The 16070-nt window shown below is 49.6% G+C and overlaps 1 protein-coding gene across 4 annotated transcripts in view; it reads right to left on the bottom strand.

The window, feature by feature from the left end:
• Window positions 1-16070, bottom strand: part of myo7aa (myosin VIIAa) — a 226564-nt gene that overhangs the window by 127668 nt on the left and 82826 nt on the right. For 2 of the 4 annotated variants that reach the window (XM_085999676.1, XM_085999674.1), the window contains exons 5-8: window positions 12981-12998; window positions 7031-7215; window positions 2915-3036; window positions 1762-1904 (exon numbers count right to left, since the gene is read on the bottom strand). In XM_085999676.1, the coding sequence (XP_085855802.1) occupies window positions 1762-1904; window positions 2915-3036; window positions 7031-7215; window positions 12981-12998 (468 nt within the window). The remainder of the gene's footprint in view (window positions 1-1761; window positions 1905-2914; window positions 3037-7030; window positions 7216-12980; window positions 12999-16070) is intronic. The other 2 variants (XM_085999675.1, XM_085999677.1) reach the window with 1 other exon arrangement.

The raw sequence follows: 16070 nt of genomic DNA on the forward strand, positions 1-16070 counted from the left end.
GAATAGGCTAACATCACTAAAACAGATTATCTGGTCATGATCACATTGCTGTTTGTGGGAGCTTGCTGTGCACAATTTGGCTGCCTCGTTTCCCGACATTACAACAATGACTACACTTCAAAAAGTACTTCATTGGCTGTAAAGCACTTTGGGACGTCCTGAGGTCATGAAAGGCGCTATAGAAATGCAAGTTCTTGCTTTTCTTTTTCTATGACCAATCTGACTACTATGTCCCAAATCCAACCTGGCTGCCAACTGTGGTGACTGAAAGGAAATGGTTTTGAGGTTTTAGACAGATTTAATGCACCACGCCACACATTTAATGTGTGATGTGCTAGATACAAGGCTTAAATTATTGATATAATTAAGCTAAGAGGTTGCACGTTGTGGAAGTTGGATCTCTCTCACTCTGCTTTCTGTAGTCGCTGTTCAATTGGTTCTCTCTGGTCATGTCATTCAAAGCATGTAGATACAAATATTACAAATAATGATGGACAGAAAAAGACCCTCTGGTCCAGCCAACCTGTCCCGCACAATTGTGATACCATGTGAAACCCGGAACCACGTGATCTCCTGAGAGAGGCAAGAAAAAGATAAAAACCCAGGCCAATTTGGGGGTGGAGGGGGGAATAAAATCTAGGAAATTCCTCTGACCTCCCTTGCGCAATGAATAACTAGTCCAGGAGATCACTCTGGCCCTGATAAGGGTAGGAACTGCAGGGAATTTTGTACCAGGTGGTCTCTGCCCTAGCCAGAAACAGGTCCAGCTCTTGCTCGAAGGAATTCAGCGAATCGGCGTCCACCGCACGAGACGGCCTGTTCCAGAGGTCCACTGTTCTCGGGGAAAAGAACCACCTCCTGACAGCTAACCTCGATCTGGCCTTACTCAACTTAAAATTGTGACCCTCGGTCCTCCAGGCCCTTGGTCCCCAGAGACTGGACAGGCTGGGGTTGTTTTCCTTAGAACAGAGAAGGCTGAGGGGGGACCTGATTGAGGTGTACAAAATTATGAGGGGCATAGATAGGGTAGATAGAAAAGGAACCTTTCCCCTTAGTAGAGGGGTCAATAACCAGGGGGTATTAGTTTCAAGGCAAGGGGCAGGAGGTTCAGAGGGGATTTGGAGGAAAATCTTTTTCACCCAGAGGGGTTGGAATCTGGAACTCACTGCCTGAAAGGGTGGTAGAGGCAGGAACCCTCAACATTCAAGAAGCATTTAGAGGAGCACTTGAAACGCAATAGCATACAAGGCTACGGACCAAGTGCTGGAAAATGGGATTAGAATAGACAGGGTTTGATGGCCGGCGCAGACACGATGGGCCGAAGGGCCTCTTTTTGTGCTGTATAACTCTATGACTCCCTAAACTACTTAATTGGAACAAACTTGGTTAGTTGGAACACAATCTATCCCCTTCGTCCTCTTATAATCTTCGATCAGATCATCCCCCTAAGTCTACGCTTCCAGGCTATGTTAACAGTTAGACACAATGCAACAATCCCCAGTACTTTCTTAGACCAACATTGCCAAGATACAGGACATAACTAAAGCTTACTTTCCTACCCCCTATACCCGGGAATGGTCAGTATATTTTTAAAAAAATATCGGAAAAGCGTTGATAAAAAGCAGAGATATTCCTTTTCTGCCTTCGGCAACTGCAAAAGGTGCAAAAAGAGAGTTGGACTATTTGCAGGAAGAGTTAAGATTCGTCCAACCCAAAGGTTGCCTCCTCCCCTGTAACCGGTTTGATTTCCCCCCACATTACCTGCCGACAGACTCGGGATTTCTCCAGCAGATATTGTTCAATCTTGGCTCCTTCGATGGCCCCTCGCTTGTTAAAGTGGATGTCGATATATTTCCCAAAACGACTGGAATTATCATTCCGGATAGTTTTAGCATTCCCGAAAGCTGAGGCAAAAAAATAATAATTGCAGGGTGGTCAGATCATGACGGGGCAATAATTCACTCTGAACTGCAGGTGATGGACACAGACACACAGATTGTAGGTCTCCTTTACACTGGGGAGCCCAAACACAGATTGAGCGATTGCTTTGCCGAACACTTCTGTGGCAGAATATATTAAAAATAGATCCAGTACATGTGGACTAATCGGTAGGGCCGCTGCTTTTAGAGGGTATTAAAATGTAGACGTCGTGCCAAAATTCACTTTCCTTGCATCCAGCTCTAGTAGGGAGGTCAGTGGTCGAACATAAGAAATAGGAGCAGGAGTAGGCCGTATGGCCCCTCGAGCCTGCTCCGCCATTCAATAAGATCATGGCTGATCTTCCACCTCAACTCCACTTTCCCACCCGATCTCCATATCCCTTGATTCCCCGAGAGTCCAAAAATCTATCGATCTCAGCCTTGAATATACTCAAAGACTCAGCATCCACAGCCCTCTGGGGCAGAGAATTCCAAAGGTTCACAACCCTCCGAATGAAGAAATTCCTCATCTCAGTCTTAAATGGCCGACCCCTTATCCTGAGACTATGCCCCCCTAGTACTAGGCTCTCAGCATCTACCCTGTCAATCCCCTTCAGAATCTTGTATGTTTCAATAAGATCACCTCTCATTCTTCTAAACATCCAGAGAATATAGGCCCATTCTACACAATCTCTCATCATAGGACAGCCCTCTCATCCCAGGAATCAATCTAGTGAACCTTCCTTGCACCGCCTCCAAGGCAAGTATATCCTTCCTTAGATAAGGAGACCAAAACTGTGCACAGTACTCCAGGTGTGGTCTCACCAAGGCCCTGTACAATTGTAGCAAGACTTCCTCACTCTTATACTCCAACCCCCTTGCAATAAAGGCCAACATGCCATTTGCCTTCCTTATTGATTGATGAACCTACGTGGTCTCCGGTGGGCTAATAGCTCAGGATTTCAACCTGAGTTACCAGGATTTCTGCAGCTCACCTTCTAGAATGGGATTTGCCTCAAGTACTTGCTGTTCAATCCAGGAGTGCTGGCCACTAATGGCTGCCAGGAACTGCAGGATGAGTTTCGTGCTCTCAGTTTTGCCGGCTCCAGACTCGCCACTAAAGACAAAAAAAAACAATGGACATCGATTATATTTGCATTCAAACCCTTACGTCAAGATTGGGCAATGGGCTCATAAGCCCATACGAAAGTTTACATTCCTCTACAACAGTGCAACAGCGAGGGAGGAGTGGTCGAAGGGTGTTTCGGTGACTGGAAGGCGGTTTCCAGTGGGGTTCCACAGGGTTCAGTACTGGGTCCTCGGCTTTTTGCGGTATATATATATACACAGACCAATGACTTGACTATAGGAAGTATGATTAAGAAGTTTGCAGATGATACAACAATTGGCCGTGTGGTTGATAATGAAGAAGAAAGCTGTAGGCTGCAGGAAGAGATCAATGGGCTGGTCAAGTGGGCAGAACAGTGGCAAATGGAATTCAATCCGGAGAAGTGTGAGGTAATGCATTTGGGGAGGGCTAACAAGGCAAGGAAATACACAATAAATGGTAGGACACTGAAGTGCAGAAGATCAGAGTGACCTTGGAGTGCATGTCCACACATCCCTGAAGGTAGCAGGACAGATAGATAAGGTGGTTAAGAAGGCATACGGGATACTTGTATTCTATGCCTCGGCTAATAAAGGCAAGAGCAGGGAGGTTATGCTTGAACTGTATAAAACACTAGTTAGGCCGCAGCTATAGCACTACGTGCAGTTCTAGTCACCACATTACAGGAAGGATGTGATTGCATTAGAGAAGGTGCAGAGGAGATTTACGAGGATGTTGCCTGGGCTGGGGAATTTTAGCTATGCGGAAAGATTGGATAGGCTGGGGTTGTTTTCTTTGGAACAGAGGAGGCTGAGGGGAGACTTAATTGAGGTGTATAAAATTATGAGGGGCCTAGATAGAGTGGATAGGAAGAACCTATTTCCCTTAACAGAGAAGGTCAATAACATGGGGGCATAGATTTAAAGTAATTGGTCGGAGGTTTCGAGGGGATTTGAGGAGAAGTTTTTTCACCCAGAGGGTGGTGGGGGTCTGGAACTCACTGCCTGAAAGGGTGGTAGAGGCAGAAACCCTCATCACATTTAAACAGTACTTGGATATGCACTTGAAGTGCCGTAACCTACAGACCAAGAGCTGGAAAGTAGAATTAGGCTGGATAGCTCTTTGTTGGCCAGCATGGACAAGGTGGGCCGAATGGCCTCCTCCTGTGCTGTAAATTTCTATGATCCTTTGAGGTACTCAGAACTCACCTATACTTTTTGCATATCAGAGGATACAATCTTTGTTACCCGTTTTCAGTGGCAAAATGCTGTACCCATGGTAGCTGGAGATTGGAGCGGAACCCTGGGCAAGTGGGGGACGGAGATTGGAGCAGGACCCTGGGCAGGTGGGGTTGGGGGGGGGGGGGGGGAAAACGGAGATTGAAGCAAAAATCCATTACTCCAAAAACCCTTTTTCCATCCATTAGAATTCTGACCCATTCGCGGGCTAGCACATATTTCTCCCTGGACCACAAGCCAGTGAGTTGAAATGCAGGAATATTATACTGTGGCGGAGCCACCAAAGGACTCAGAGCGGTTGTACATAATTCCTTTAACAGCAATGTAGTTACTGTCTGTGCCTGTACCTTTAATTACACTGTTTGACTGTACAATGTCTAGTTACCTTTACAGCACGGTTTCAATGTGATGACGTCATGCCGTTGGTCACGTGATGCCCCAATGGCGGGAAGAACGTGATGACATCATGACGTCAGTCTTCTGACCAGAGGATCAGTCCTCGTGGAGCCCTCAAGGAGAGTAGACCTGTTATTGATGTGTTCTAGCAGTTTCCAGTTTAAACTCGTTTGGTTTCATTAAAGTTCATTATTTTAATTGCCTGAGTCGAACTCAGTCTTTTTGATAGGAACCTCCGTTCCTACAATACAATGGAATTCCTACATTTGGGCCAGAAGCAACATTGGTCACAAGGGTTGAATGTGATTTCTTGGTGTCCAGCATTAAGGAGAGAAAGCATTCACAACTTTCAAATCTTGTCCATCTCAAGGTATTGCAGTGCGATTGATTTTACAATATGAAAACTGGCCTGTATTTCTACAAAAAAGGAGCAATCTTTTTGCTGGCACTTGGCATTTACTGAATGAGCCATTTTAACTACATTGCCTGCAGCAGTCAGGTCAGATGGATCAGTCAGCGAACCTCCTCTTCTTAACCATGGATAGACCAATACCGACCGATCCAAAGCTGTAGAGGTTAACCTGATCCCACAGGTAGGGAAACCTCCAATCCACCAGGGGGCAAGCACGCCCTTACAAACCCCCCATCCCCACCCATCTCACCCTCATTATACCAGGATAGAACTTTGAGAGAGGCAGGAATCAAAGATACCCCTCCCGCAAAGATCTACATTGACCTGGGAATAGATGCCATACCACCTCGCCTTTTTACTGGGTCACAGCTCCTAGGTTGGGAGATACCAAGGATCAGATAGCCCCCCAACTAGGCTGTTGCAATTAAACACTTGTTCTAGCAGGGGAGGTGTAGTGTATGTACCTTTAAGGGGAGAACTACTTTTTACAGCTCCTGTATACTGTAGTACCGGCAGTGACCACACCTGTATATAAACCCTGAGTAGGGATCTGTACTTTAGTTTTAGAGTAACCTTCATCCAGTAAACACCTGTGGATTGTTCCTCTGCAGTCTCTGTCGATTTATTGAAGGACACCATACATCAAAATTCACGGATTTAACAGGAGGCACAAAACCATTTACTTCTAAGGTCATCGCTCTTGGATTCTGAAGCTCCAGGTACAAAGTTCTGATCACCGTAATGCGAACAAATTTGGTGATTGACAAACATCTTATTCTTCGACATGGACCAACCAGTGTTCCGCCTGAAAGTAACCCAAACTCAATGTGGTTTGAATTTGGTTGAACTCATCTTCCCAAACAGACCCCAAGTGACTCCACTCAAATCACTTGAGATATGGGAGTGAAGCTGGTTTCTTAAAACCTCCTTCAGAACCTTGCTTGTTAACGGCCTTGAACTTGGCCAACTCTGCTTATGAGGGACATTGTGAAGAGGACATAAGGAGGCTACAAAGGGATATAGATGGGTTAAGTGAGTGGCCAAAGATCTGGCAAATGGAGTATAATGTGGGAAAATGTGAAATTGTCCATTCTGGCAGGAAGAAAAAAGAAGCATATTATCTAAATGGTGAGAGATTGCAGAGCTCTGAGCTGCAGAGGGATCTGGGTGTCCTAGTGCATGAATCGCAAAAGGTTAGTATGCAGGTACAGCAAGTAATTAGGAAAGCTAATAGAATGTTATCGTTTATTGAGAGAGGAATAGAATACAAAAGTAGGGAGGTTATGCTTCAATTATACAGGGCATTGGTGAGACCACATCTGGAGTACGGAGTACAGTATTGGTTTCCTTAATTAAGGAAGGGTGTTGGAGGCAGTTCAGAGAAGGTTTACTAGACTAATACCCGGAATGGGCGGGTTGTCTTATGAGGAAAGGTTGGACAGGCTAGGCTTGTATCCGCTGGAGTTTAGAAGAGTAAGAGGTGACTTGATTGAAACATAAGATCCTGAGGGGTCTGGACAGGGTGGATGTGGAGAGGATGTTTCCTCTTGTGGGAGAATCTAGAACTAGGGGTCACTGTTTAAAAATAAGGGGTCGCCCATTTAAGACAGAGACGACAATTTTTCCCACAGAGGGTCGTGAGTCTTTGGAACTCTCTTCCTCAGAGGGCGGTGGAAGCAGAGTCTTTGAATATTTTTAAGGCAGAGGTAGATAGATTCTTGATAAGCAAGGGGGTGAAAGGTTATCGGGGGTAGGTGGGAATGTGGAGTAATCGGATCAGCCATGATCTTATTGAATGGCGGAGCAGGCTCGAGGGGCCGAATGGCCTACTCCTGCTCCTAATTCATATGTTAGTTTCTTATTATGGTAAAGGCACTTTATCAAATGGAAGTCGTCATTAGTTGAGCCGTGTGCAACAGTCGCAGCGAGAATTCACCACCGCGCGCTCTTGACTCACCTTATAATACAGCACTGGTCCTTGTTGTTGCGTTGCATGTTGAAGTAGCAGTTGTCAGCGATGGCAAAGATGTGAGGCGGCATCTCCCCGATCTTCCGGTTTGTGTAGTACCTGATTTGTTCGGCCGTGTAGATGGGCAGCAGCTGGTAGGGATTCACCGCAACCAGGATTGAACCAGTGTAGGTCTGAAAGCAGAGACGTTACAACAATATAAGCAAAGCTCCGAACAGAAGCTCGGATATAGCGATGCTGGACAAGATATACAATTCCATTCATTGTTTGGCACAGAAAACAAGTCCCTCCTCACCTATTCACCTCTAGCCTATCAAGGGAAAAGTAGTCATTTAACATGCAACACACTGGTGGAGCTCCTAGGAGGAGAGATTGAGTAGACTTTTTAAAATTCATTTATGGGATATGTGGGGGGGGGGGGGGGGGGTCGCTGGCATGGCCAGCATTTTTGCCCATCCCTAATTGCCCTTGAAAAGGTGGTGGTGAGCCACCTTCTTGAACCGCTGCAGTCCGTGTGATGAAGGTACTCCCGCAGTGCCGTTAGGTAGGGAGTTCCAGGATTTTGACCCAGCGACTATGAATGAGCGGCGATATACTTCTAAGTCAGGATGGTGTGTGACTTGGAGGGGAACTTGCAGGTGGTGGTGTTCCCATGCGCCTGCTGCCCTTGTCCTTCTAGGTGGAAGAGGTCTCGGGTTTGGGAGGTGCTGCCGAAGCAGCCTTGGCGAGTTGCTGCAGTGCATCTTGTAGATGGTACACACTGCAGCCACGGTGCACCGGTGGTGGAGGGAGTGAATGTTTAAGTGGTGGATGGGGTGCCAATCAAGCGGCCTGCTTTGTCCTGGATGGTGTCGAGCTTCTTGAGTGTTGTTGCATCCAGGCAAGTGGAGAGTATTCCATCACACTCCTTACTTGTGCCTTAGTAGATGGTGGAAAGGCTTTGGGGAGTCAGGAGGTGAGACACTTGCCACAGAATACCTAGCTTCTGACCTGCTCTTGTTGCCACAGTATTTGTGTGGCTGGTCCAGTTAAGTTTCGGGTCAATGGTGACCCCCAGGATGTTGATAGTGGGGGGATTTGGCGATGGCAATGCCGTTAAATGTCAAGGGGCAGTGGTTAGACTGTCGCTTGTTGGAGATAGTCATTGCCTGGCACTTCTGTGGCATGAATGTTACCTGCCACTTTATCAGCCCAAGCCTGAACGTCGTCCAGGTCTTGTTGCATGCGGGCATGGACTGCTTCATTATCTGAGGAGGTGTGAATGGCACTGAACACTGCAGTCATCGACTAGGCCTATATTCCCTAGAGTTTAGAAGAACGAGAGGTGATCTCATTGAAACATACAAAATTCTTAGAGGCAGGGTAGATGCTGAGAGGCTGTTTCCCCTGGCTGGAGAGTCTAGAACTAGGGATCAGAGTCTCAGGATAAGGGGTTGGCCATTTAGGACTACAGGCCAGTCAGTTTAACCTTGGCAGTGGGAAAGCTTTTAGAAACAATAATTCAGGACAAAATTAACAGTCACTTGGACAAGTATGGATTAATCAAGGAAAGTCAGCACGGATTTGTTAAAGGCCAACTTTGATTGAGTTTTTTGACAGAGAGGATCGATGAAGGCAATGCGGTTGACGTAGTATACATGGACTTCCAAAAGGTGTTTGATAAAGTGCCACATAATAGGCTTGCCAGCAAAGTTGAAGCCCATGGAATAAAAGGGACAGTGGCAGCATGGATATGGAATTAGCCAAGTGACAGGAAACAGTAGTGGTTGTATTGATTTCTTTGTGGGTTCAATGACGAGACATTTATGAAAGAGAATGACTTTTTATCTGAAGTATGTCCAACTCAGTTAACAGCATTTACAGGAGACACCATCGAAGAGATCCATGTAAAACGAAACCAAAACTAAACTGCTTGTCTCTCACATGCCCTCTGCTGGTCAGGCATAAATAATCAATACCTGCAAATATGCTGGTAAGGCATCATAATCAAACAGGCAAATACCATCACTATTTGCTGATATCATTGCAGTGGTGAACAGTTCTTTTTCGGACTGGAGGAAGGTATACAGTGGTGTTCCACAGGGGTCGGTTCTAGGACCACTGCTTTTCTTGATATATATTAATGACTTGGACGTGGGTGTACAGGGCACAATTTCAAAATTTGCAGAGGGCACAAAACTTGGAAGTATAGTGAACAGTGATGGACTACAAGAAGACAGACAGGCTGGTGCAATGGGCAGACGAAATTTAATGCAGAAAAGTGCGAAGTGATACATTTTGGTACGAAGAATGAGGAGGGGCAATTTAAACTAAAGGGTACAATCCTAAAGGGGATGCAGGAACAGAGAGACCTGGGGGTACGTGTGCACAAATCATTGAAGGTGACAGGGCAGGTTGAGAAAGCAGTTAAAAAAGCTTACGGGATCCTGAGCTTCATAAACAGAGGCAAGGAAGTTATGAACCACCTTTATAAAACACTGGTTTGGCCTCAACTGGAGTAGTGTCCCCAATTCTGGGCACCGCACTTTAGGAAGGATGTGAAGGCCTTAGAGTGTGTGCAGGAAAGTTTTACAAGAATGATTCCAGGGATGAGGATAGACTGGAGAAGCTGGGGTTGTTCTCCTTAGAGCAGAGAAGGTTGACAGGAGATTTGATAGAGGTGTTCAAAAATCATGAAGGGTCTAGACAGAGTAGAGAGAAACTGTTCCCATTGGCAGAAGGATCAAGAACCAGAGGACACAGATTTAAGGTGAATGGCAGAAGAACCAAAGGTGACATGAGGGAAAACTTTTTTACTCAGCGAATGGTTAGGATCGGGAATGCACTGCCTGAAAGGGTGGTGGAGGCAGATTCAATCGTGGCTTTAAAAAGGGAATTGGATAAGTACCTGAAGGAAAAAAATTTGCAGGGCTACAGGGAAAAGGGCGGGGGAGTGGGACTGGCTGAAGTGCTCTTGCAGAGAGCCGGCACAGGCTTGACGGGCCGAATTGCCTCCTTCTGTGCTGTAACCATTCTATGATTCTAGGACTGAGATGAGGAGAAATTTCTTCACTCAGTGGGTGGTGAATCTTTGGAATTCTCTACCCCAGAGGGCTGTGGAGGCTCAGTCGTCGAGTATATTCAAGACAGAGATCGATAGATTTTTGGATACTAAGAGAATCAAGGGATATGGGGATAGTGCAGGAAGGTGGAGTTGAGGTAGATGATCAGCCATGATCTTATCAAATGGCGGAAGGTTCGAAGGGCCGAGTGGCCTACTCCTGCTTCTATTTCTTATTTTCTTATGTCTGCTTTCTGTGGGAATTACTAGATATCTCCTCCAAACCCTACAGCACTCACTCCTTCTGTATCCAACTCCCCTACACCCAGAACATTTAGATATTCCAGTTATGCTGGAGATACCAGCAGATTTTATACATCTAAAATCACCCTCGTTTTCCCCAGAGATGGATTATAGATAGTTTCAGCTAATGTTTCCAAGGGGGAGTATTTGTTGAAATAATTCCAGTGTTATTTCCAAGCAGCTGATGGTCAGCCAAGGAATTCTACTCCCCACAGTGCGTCTGGATCGGAGCTAGGTGGTGTGCCAGGTTAGCACACTGGCTTTCTGCGATTAGGTGATCACGTGGCAATTTACATCTAGTGCTGGGAGGCAAAGTAATAACTTGCATTTATATAACCGCCTTTGACATAGTAAAACGTCCCAAGGCGCTTCACAGGAGCGATTATCAAACAAAAATTGACACCGAGCCACATCGAGATATTAGGACCGGTGACCAAAAGCTTGGTCAAAAGGAAGAGGTTTTAAGGAGCGTCTTAAAAGGAGGAGAGGTTTAGGGAGGGAATTCCAGAACTTAGACCCCAGGCAGCTGAAGGCACGGCCGCCAATGGTGGGACGAAGGAAATCGGGGATGCACAAGAGGCCAGAGCTGGACAAGTGCAGAGATCTCGGAGGGTCGTAGGATTGAAATAGGGGAGAGAGATAAGGAGGGGCGAAGCCATGGAGGGATTTCAACACAAGGGTCATTTAAATTTGAGTCGTTGTTGGACTGGGAGCCAGTGTTGGTCAGCGATCACAGGGGTGATGGGCGAATGGTACTAGTATGTTTTTCCCCCTCTTAAGACTACATGGTGTAACATATTAGCAGACTGTTTTTTTACCTCTGGGATTGTGTGTGAATACAGCCCAGATAGTTGGAATAAAAGCCTCCTTTTCTGCTGATTGTAATGTTTCTGTGTGAGTTTGTACAGACTCAAAACTTTTGTTTCATAGGTGAGGGTAGAACAACACTTAACTGCTCCTGTAATGTGGCAAATACACATGGAAGATAATCTAGGAAATGGAACTAGTACACCGGTTATCGAAGTAATCTGCCAAGGTTTGGCAGGGGCGGGGGGAGAAGAGGGGTCAAGACTTACCATTGTGGTGAGTACTAATCCATTACTGTTTGTGCCAATGTCCTGTAACCCTCGCCCCCGGCTCTACAATCTCCTTTAGCCTTGCATTCCAGCTCTTCTGCCCTCGGACAGTAAAATGGGGGGGGGGGGGGGGGGGGTTGGGTGGGGGCGGCGAGCGTGAGGATGGGATGAGTCAGAAGCCAGAGGCAGAGCCGTCATCCACTTTGGCTCCACGTTCTGGAAATTCCTCTCCAAGATCCTCCATCTTGCTACTTTTACCCATCTTTATAAGCCATCTCAAACCCCAATATTTCAACTGTGCTTTCGATCACGTCTCTCAACTCGCTCATTGCTGCTCAGTATCCATTTCTCCTTGGCGCCTTGGGATCTTTACCATGTTAAATGTGCCATGGGTAAGCAAGATGTTGTTGACGAGTTGGGGAAATATTCTAAAATGTTTCCAGGGATGAGGGAAGTGTTTTACATGGACAGACTGGAGAAGCTGGGGTTGTTCTCCTTGGAGCAGAGAAGGCTAAGACGAGATTTGATAGAGGTGTTCAAAATCATGAAGGGTTTAAATAGAATAAATAAGGAGAAACTGTTTTCCACTGGCGGGAGGGTCAGTAACCAGAGGACACAGATTTAAGGTAATTGCAAAAGAACCAGAGGCGACATGAGGAAAAACTTTTTTTACACAATGTGTGGTTAGGATTTGGAATGTACCGCCTGATAGGGTGGTGGAAATAGATTCAATAGTAGCCTTCAAAAGGGAATTGGATAAATACTTGGAGAAAAAAATTGCAGGGATATGGGGAAAGAGCGGGGGAGTGGGACTAACTGGATTGCTCTTCGAAAGGTTGGTGCAGACTCGATGGGCCGAATAGCCTCCTTCTGTGCCGTACTATTCTATGATTTCAGCTAACCTGAACTACCCGACGTCTCAACTGTATTTCGTAGAAGTCCTCCAGGAGGATTCCGAGCAACTCGGCGGGCTCGCGTCTCCCGATGTTACAGGATATCTCCTCGTGCAGTCAGAAGATTATCCTGCAACATCTGGAGTCAAGAGCCAGCACGAATCCCAGATACACCGAGAGGCTTACATCTGCAGGGTCCAATTATCCAACGTTAACCTGAATCCCTCAAGCCCAAAAAATGACCATTAGACCAATTGCCGAGATAGGCCATGAAAAAGAATTAGTGAACAGTAAAAATGAGCGATTAGTAAGATTCCTGTTAAAGTGCTTAGAGCACACCAACCAACGCTGATTGATGCAGAAACAGGACACCAATAGCAGACCCATGAATTGAGTTACACAGGACCATGATGAAGTAACTTATAGAATGCAAATGGTTATATAATACGCCGATGACGACTTTGGAAAAAAAAAAGGTGCCCTTAATGAGAGAAGAAACCCAATACCGATGGTTAGCCATGCAGAGTGCAGCCTTTGAAAATGGACGCGAGGGGTTATATGTTTCATAGGCTTCCGATACTTAACCTCCGGGAGTTAGGTGATTGAAGTTCATGCACTCTACTTACCCTGCCGCCACAGTTTGTCTGTCGAAAAAGTAGGCAATGCATTAAAAGCAAAGGACGGGACAGTTACAGGCAAGGCCACAGTAAAGAAAAAAAAATTCTGCATTTATACAGCACCTCTCACGACCGCAGGACGTCCCAAAGCGATTTACAGCCAACGAAGCACTTCTGAAGTGTAGTCACATTCGTAACTTGCAGTCGGAAGTAGCAAGAGGCAGATCACTAACTCGCACAGTTTTTATACTGCGCCTTTGACAGGGGAAGCCGTATATAAAAAGGAGACCCAAAGTGGAACATCTCCTCCACCCCCCACCCCAGCCCCGTGCCCCCACTTTATGCAGCATGCCCACCGGCCCCCATGGAACGGGTCAGGGGGATGAGAGGGGATCTCATTGAAACTTATAAAATTCTAACAGGACTAGACAGACTAGATGCAGGAAGGATGTTTCTCGATGGCGGGGGGAGTCCAGAACCGGGGTCACAGTCTAAGGATAAGGGGTAAGCCATTTTAGGACAGAGATGAGGAGGAATTTCTTCACCCAGAGAGCGGTGAACCTGTGGAATTCTCTACCACAGAAGGCAGTAGAGGCCAATTCATTAAATATATTCAAGAAGGAGTTGGATATATTTCTTAAGGCTAAAGGGATCAAGGGATATGGGAGAAAGCAGGGACTGGGTACTGAATTTGGATGATCAGCCATGATCTCATTGAATGGCGGAGCAGGCTCGAGGGGCGAATGGCCTACTCCTGCTCCTATCTTCTATGTTTCTATGTTTCTATGTTTCAGGGGGACGGAGGTCTATGTTTTGAGCCCCCTGGACATTCAGGTCTTGGATGCCAGAGGAACTGGGCATGGGTCATTTTTGGGGATTTGGCTGCTCTTTGTGTTTACCCAATAGTCAGAGAACGTGAAGTGGCTTGGGATACATCTCACAAGGTAAATGGACTTAATCCTCCCCCCCACCGCGAGTGCTTTTTTGTTGTTGTTTAAAACTTATATAAAAACTGCAAAGAGCTTCGTTATTGAGTTTAGGGATTAGAATTAGTTGGAAGGTTTTCCTTTTGAACTGTTGACAGGGCTGTACTGTGCTCGCTGGCCAGATCGCTCGGATGGGACATAGTGGAATGGAAAACTTGGAGCTATTAACAATTTGTTAATTAATCGGAGATCAGAGGGTGCTTGAAAAGTATTCAAGTCAAACTACGTTAAGCAGCAGCTTATAGAGTCTTCAATAGTGCAAATGGCCAAAACTGCATCTTAGATGAAAAGAGAGTGTGTTTAACGCCACACTAAGAGGGATAGCACGCCACAGTCAGAGTCACAAAGGACGTCAGTGGCTTTGACCACAAGGAATACGAGTGAAGTGTGGAACCAGGAGATATATAAACTGTGTTTCAGGGAACTTGTGCAAACAGGTCATATTTTCTCCACTTCCAATAATCACACCGTGGATCAGAGCAGTCCACCTGATCCAAGCAGAAGGCATCAACTCAGTTTAACTCAAGTTGTCAAAACCTTTGGAGGCTTTATTTGAATGTCACACATTTAGAGGATGGCAATTTTAGGCTCGCACCCCACCCCCCCCAAGCGCGCCCCGCACCCCCCCCAAGCGCGCCCCGCACCTCACCCCCCCCCAAGCGCGCCACGCACCCCCCCCAAGCGCGCCCCGCACCGCTCCCCACCCCCCCCAAGCGCGCCCCGCACCCCCCCCAGCGCGCCCCGCACCGCTCCCCACCCCCCCCCAAGCGCGCCCCGCACCCCCCCCAGCGCGCCACGCACCTCACCCCCCCCAAGCGCGCACCGCACCGCTCCCCACCCCCCCAAGCGCGCCCCGCACCCCCCCCAGCGCGCCCCGCACCTCACCCCCCCCAAGCGCGCCCGCACCGCTCCCCACCCCCCCCCCATGCGCGCCCCGCACCTCACCCAGCGCGCCCCGCACCGCTCCCCGACCCCACCAAGCGCGCCCCGCACCGCTCCCCACCCCCCCAAGCGCGCCCCCGCACCGCTCCCCACCCCCCCAAGCGCGCCCCACACCCCCCCCCAAGCGCGCCCCGCACCGCTCCCCACCCCCCCCAAGCGCGCCCCGCACCTCACCCCCCCCAAGCGCGCCCCGCACCGCTCCCCACCCCCCCCCCAAGCGCGCCCCGCACCCCCCCAGCGCGCCCCGCACCTCACCCCCCTCAAGCGCGCCCCGCACCTCACCCCCCTCAAGCGCGCCCCGCACCGCTCCCCACCCCCGCCAAGCGCGCACCGCACCCCCCCCCAGCGCGCCCTGCACCTCACCCCCCCAAGCGCGCCCCGCACCGCTCCCCACCCACCCCAAGTGCGCCCCGCACCCCCCCCAGCGCGCCCCGCACCTCACCCCCCCGAAGCGCGCCCCGCACCGCTCCCCACCCCCCCCAAGCGCGCCCCGCACCCCCCCCCCCAAGCGCGCCCCGCACCTCACCCCCCCCAAGCGCGCCCCGCACCTCACCCCCCCCAAGCGCGCCCCGCACCTCACCCCCCCCAAGCGCGCCCCGCACCCCCCTCAAGCGCGCCCCGCACCGCTCCCCCCCCAAGCGCTCCCCGCACCGCTCCCCCCCCAAGCGCGCCCCGCACCGCTCCCCACACCCCCCAGCGCGCGCCCGCACAGCGCGGCCCCCCCCAAGCGCGCCCCGCACCGCTCCCCCCCAGCGCCCCGCACCGCTCCCCACCCCCCCCAAGCGCGCCCCGCACCGCTCCCCACCCCCCCCAAGCGCGCCCCGCACCGCTCCCCACCCCCCCCAAGCGCGCCCCGCACCGCTCCCCACCCCCCCAAGCGCGCCCCGCACCGCTCCCCCCCCAAGCGCGCCCCGCACCGCTCCCCACCCCAAGCGCGCCCCGCACCGCTCCCCACCCCCCCCCAAGCGCGCCCCGCACCGCTCCCCACCCCCCCCAAGCGCGCCCCACACCGCTCCCCACCCCCCCCAAGCGCGCCCCGCACCGCTCCCCACCCCAAGCGCGCCCCGCACCGCTCCCCACCCCCCCCAAGCGCGCCCCCGCACCGCTCCCCACCCCCCCCAAGCGCGCCCCGCACCGCTCCCCACCCCCCCCAAGCGCGCCCCGCACCGCT

The sequence above is a fragment of the Somniosus microcephalus genome, chromosome 10 (genome assembly GCF_052327205.1).
Source record: "Somniosus microcephalus isolate GS21.2 chromosome 10, FLI_Smic_1.0, whole genome shotgun sequence".
NCBI lineage: Eukaryota > Metazoa > Chordata > Chondrichthyes > Squaliformes > Somniosidae > Somniosus > Somniosus microcephalus.